The sequence below is a fragment of the Setaria viridis genome, chromosome 5 (genome assembly GCF_005286985.2).
Source record: "Setaria viridis chromosome 5, Setaria_viridis_v4.0, whole genome shotgun sequence".
Taxonomy (NCBI): domain Eukaryota; kingdom Viridiplantae; phylum Streptophyta; class Magnoliopsida; order Poales; family Poaceae; genus Setaria; species Setaria viridis.
Genome location: NC_048267.2, coordinates 5,314,810 through 5,319,953, shown reverse-complemented (window position 1 = coordinate 5,319,953; position 5,144 = coordinate 5,314,810). Strand labels below are relative to the sequence as shown.

Here is a 5,144-nt window from a genome sequence, read left to right as displayed (position 1 = left end):
CCATCTCGTTGTTCTCAAACTTTAAGTTGCCGAGTCTTCGTCCGACCAAGCTTGAGCTCCATTTGAAGCTTGAACCTCCCCATCGTAGCTACTTTCTCCGGTAAAAAAATATATGAAAGAATTTAGACACCATTCAGACATCGATGTAGTCTTCAACACAACACTTCTACTAGCAGTATTATAAAACATATTTTATCTTAAATGAAAATAATGTTCATGTTAATCTATATAAAATTTATACATTGATAGTCAAAATGTAAGTATGTTCGGCGATAACCATATGGACTCCCATGTGTTCCTATGTGTCTATCCTTGGATCTTGCCAACGCCGTCCTTAAAACATGACATGTGGCTGAATCTCTATTTGGATAGACACAAGGATAGATATATTGGAACACTTGGGAGTCCATATGGTTAGAGCATGTTACGGACTTCTTCGCTCATTGCCTTGGGCTCCCGTGAAACCATTGGATTCCAATTTGATGTGTTTTATTTCCTGTGAAATCGATGGATGCAGGAAACTTTCCTTCATTTTATTGTTGAAGCTTCCTTTGCTCCAAACAATATTTTGAGAATAATTTCCAAATGAAACGATTCCTACGAAATTTCTTCGATCCAAACATGCCTTAGTCAGCCGGGAAGGTTACGAGTTGCTGTCTGTGCATTAGAGGGGGGGGGGGGGGGATGGGGAAGGTTTAAGGGGTTCCATCACTTGTAAGCAACCACTATATTTGTTTGGATAAAATAATTGTGTCAATTGAATCGACTGAACACACAAGGAATATTTGTTCCTAAGAATATGGCCTCATGGGCCTCCCAAAGAATGAATGGATACCTGATGGTTCGTTCTTGCTATTGTTTTCGTCTTGTAATTTCTTTTTATTCTTTTCAGCACACTCCTTCAGTCCAAAAAACAAAGTCATCCTAGGAATTTTAAGATAAGTTAATAAGAGGTAAAATGATCTCGATTGCCCCTGTTTATTAGCCATAATTGGTGCTAATTGACTACTACATGCTCACATGCAAATATACATATGCCAAATTGAGTACAATTACTTATTTTTGGATAAATTTTGGATAAATTTTGGATCGTAGAATGACTTTTGTTGGAACGGAGGGACTGTATACATCCTTCCCTCTCATTTGGAGAGAGGGCAGTTTGGTCATGTCGGGTGAAGGACGGTATTTCTAAAAATAATAAATCAAAAAATAATCACTAAACGAAGAGGCCCATTAAAAATTTTAATGAGTGCTATAAAATAGCTTGCACTACTGAGGGGTTCCATTCCCTAAACAGCTCGCCTATTGAGTGGCAAGTAATCAACGCCATCTATAAACCAACCATGGCCATAAGAGCACTCCCAATAGGAGAAACCATAGTAGTTTCCATAGTTTAGGATATTGTATCAAGAAATTATCCTTCACAATGCAATTTTTTTTATCTAGAGTGTAAACAAAAATCCAACCAATCATTCTCCCTTCTAGTACCAGATCCTCTATGCATCATGTAAAGGAGCTCGAGTGACGGGTAGCAGCGGTAAGCAAGCGCAAAGGATCAAGCGGTATGCAAGAAGAAACTACTTGGATCCCTCCAATGCAGATTCGCTGATTTCTTAGCCCATCGATATGCGTGAGGATTTGGTTTCCTCTCCAGGAAATGGTTTCTCTCCCTCTGTAATAAATCTACCGTCACATCCCATTGGAACTGCCCTAAACAACGCGAAATTAAAAGACCAGCCACCGCCAGCACTCCACTATATACACAACCTCAGGCGGGTCCATGCCAGCTTAACGCGGCGGCAGGGCAGCCATGGAGAGGGAGTCGGCGCCGGCGACGGCGGAGCTCGAGATCCCGGGGGAGTGCCAGTACTCCGGCGAGCCGGCGGTGGTGCGGCCGTGCCAGCCCACGCCGCGGCACACGCTGTACCTGTCCAACCTCGACGACCAGCGGTTCCTCCGCTTCTCCATCAAGTACCTCTACGTGTTCGCCGCCCCCGCCGCCGTGCCCACCGACGCCCTGCGCGCGGCGCTCGCCAGGGTGCTCGTCGACTACTACCCGCTCGCCGGCCGCCTCCGGCCCAGCGACGACGACGAGGGGAAGCTCGTCGTGGACTGCAATGCCGAGGGGGCGCTCTTCGCCGAGGGGTGCCTGCCGGGGCTCACCGCCGCCGAGTTCCTCCGCCGCCGCGCCAGGCCGCACAAGTCATGGAGGAAGCTTCTCTACAGGGTGGAGGCGCAGAGCTTCGTCGCCGTGCCACCTCTCGTCGTCCAAGTGAGTCGAGCTCTCTCTCTTTTGCTGAATCTATACTATTTGCCTCTTAACTTGTTTGTTCATTCCAGATTCTCTGAGTTAATCACAATTTCGTTTATTCCTCAATTAAAGAAGTTCTCAATTTAGAAATAAGTATTCACCATTTTGTGACTTAGTAAAGTCATCCCATTAGCTGCTTGTTTTAAAGATATGTGTGGCCACTTTCGTGAGCTTGAGACGTTTCAAGTAGAGCTGATGAAAAAGATCAGACAAACCTGCAATATGCAACAACTGTTACTGTCAGCGACCACTTTTTTCTTGATCACTCGGTTGCTCTTTTTGATGGTTAGATAATTATAAGAGGTGATCTAATTTAGGTTATCATGCATCCCATGCTTGTGCTGGGGTGAGGCTTCTGTTCCCTCCGGTACCACAAGTTGCTAGTGATGGCAATTCTTAAAGTTAGCAAAAGGGGAGGATAGGGTTAGGAGACTCCAACCCCTGCTTCCTTCCTTTCTCAAAAGGCCTTTTTAGGCAGACAAGCATATGGCTAGGCTGTATCTTTGTCCATCCAAATCTCCCCCATGTCCACTTGAGTGAAGTTTTATCTCGGCCATGATGCCATGCATGGATGCATAATCTTCTCTGATCCCCCATTATCATGCTCCTGGGAAAAGAAAACCCAAGATCAGATGAGAATATGATCTTCATCTGCAAAAGTTAACTTAAGAAAGCCTACCTCCAAATGCTCTCGAGATGCCATTGGTTTTATTACGTCCAGTCCTTTTCATACAGATCTCCAGCTGCAGGACAGACTACAGGGTACAGTCTACAGTGATGGCTGCTACCAGAGAGGTCGTATGCATACCATTACTGTGGGCTGCAGTGCAGGCCGTGTACAGTTCCTGCTGTAATTCTGCAGGATCAGAGTACTAGATTGCTCCGGGATGTTCAGAATTCTTTGTAGCCCCTGCATTGTTCTGAAGAGCCACACCACATGCTGCTTTACCTGAGTGATCTTCCACACACTGCTACTACACTTGGCGCTGCCTGAGTTTGTGCATGTGGGATGGTATGATGCAATGCTTCTGCTTCATGCACTTGTAGCTTTCAGGAAAACGACTCATGGATTTATCTTCAATTTAATTTACATTTACCAAGTATTTAATTCATCTAAGGGCTTGTTTGGATCCGTTTGCTAAACTTTAGTAGCTAAACTTTGTTAAACTTGAGTTGCTAAAACTTTAGCCATGATTGTTTAGATCCATGGGCTAAACAACATTTAATGAGGTGTAGAAAGACCTATCTGCCCTTATTTAATGTGAGGGGGAGGAGAAAGGGTTCAGACAAGCAATAATGAGGAGTAAAGGGTGTCCAGCTCCAAGTTTAGCAAAGTTTACCAACAAAAAATTACTAAAAGGTTAAAGTTTAGCAACCATAGTTTAGCAAGGATGTTTGGCAAATTTATTGCTAACCTTTGCTTAAACTTTATCGGCTAAAGTTTAGTAAGACCCCTAAATGAATTAAGTTTATGTGCTGCTAGTGATGGTTGATCAAAAGTGGCATGAGCACGCGTGCACGGTTACATCAATTAATTAACTGTTTGATGATGGCATGACGTGGCAGGTCACCCGGCTGGGCTGCGGCGGCATGGTCCTCTGCACAGCCATCAACCACTGCCTCTGCGACGGCATCGGCACGGCGCAGTTCCTCCACGCCTGGGCCCACGCCGCGCGCGCCGGCCACGGCGCTCTGGACGCCGTCGACATCGGCGACGGCTCCGCCATGCTGGCGCCGCCGTTCCATGACCGCCGCGCCCTGCGACCGCGCTGCCCGCCGCGCGTCGCCTTCACCCACCCGGAGTACAACAGCTGCGGCGGCATCGGCGCCGTCGCCAACGGCAACGGCAACGGGAACGGGAGCGAGGCGCCGAGCCTCCTGGCGCGCCTGCTGGGTCAGTCGCTGGCGCCCGTGACGCTCACCTTCACGGCGGCGCACCTCCTCCGGCTGAAGCGCCAGTGCGCGCCACCGCTCAAGTGCACGTCCTTCGAGGCCCTGGCGGCGCACGTGTGGCGCGCGTGGGTGCGCGCCCTGGACCCGCCCGGCGCGCTCCGCGTGAAGCTCCTCTTCTCCGTCAACGTCCGCCGCCGGGTGAAGCCCGAGCTGCCCCGGGGTTACTACGGCAACGGGTTCGTGCTCGGGTGCGCCGAGTCCACGGCGGCGCAGCTGGTCTCTCCCTCCCCCTCCGCCGCCGCCCGCTACGGCGTGCGGCTGGTGCAGGAGGCCAAGGAGTGCGTGGACGACGACTACGTGCGGTCCATGGTGGACCTCCTCGAGGAGCGGCGCGGCGCCCGGCCGGACCTGGCGGCGAGCCTGGTGATCTCGGCGTGGACGCGGCTGGGGCTCGAGGACCTGGACTTCGGCGCGGGGGCGGCGGCGCACATGGGCCCGCTCACCAGCGAGATCTACTGCGTGTTCGTCCCCGTGATCGGCGACCCGCACGGCGCCACCGTGCTCGTCTCCGTCCCGCAGGCCGCCGCCGACCGGTTCCAGCACTACTGCCTCGGGTTCCTCAAGGACGCCGACGTGGACGCGAAGCTGATGAGCTGAGCTGATTGAGCTTGTCGATGAGTGAATTAAGAATACTAATTACTCCGATCGAAAAGGGTTGAACGAAAGATCATCTGGTGAAGATCGATCGTGATGATGCATGAATGCACACTCCAGTAGCAATCAACTGTTGTAAATCGAGCACCTTTTTGTGTGATCAACATCAACTAGCTCCCTCGCTCGTGGTAGTTTATTTGCCGGCAATCATGGCGCTCATCTTGCATTGTCGCTCCAATAAAGCTGTACTGTTATGTTGGAGAAATCATGGCGACATGAGTGGAAA

At 49.8% G+C, this 5,144-nt stretch overlaps 1 protein-coding gene across 1 annotated transcript; it reads left to right on the top strand.

The window, feature by feature from the left end:
- Window positions 1-1,691: 1,691 nt before the first annotated feature.
- Window positions 1,692-5,144, top strand: LOC117854565 (alcohol acyltransferase 9). The gene is made up of 2 exons (XM_034736792.2): window positions 1,692-2,272; window positions 3,878-5,144. Exons 1-2 carry the CDS (start codon window positions 1,811-1,813, stop codon window positions 4,859-4,861), a joined length of 1,446 nt encoding a protein of 481 aa, XP_034592683.1. The 5' UTR covers window positions 1,692-1,810; the 3' UTR covers window positions 4,862-5,144.

What these genes read in the sequence shown, in the direction of transcription:
- LOC117854565 (XM_034736792.2), top strand. Translation starts at nt 1,811, where the DNA reads ATGGAGAGGGAGTCGGCGCCGGCGACGGCGGAGCTCGAGATCCCGGGG. An exon ending in TGCCACCTCTCGTCGTCCAA is followed by an intron (nt 2,273 to 3,877) that starts GTGAGTCGAGCT and finishes ATGACGTGGCAG; the next exon opens with GTCACCCGGCTGGGCTGCGG.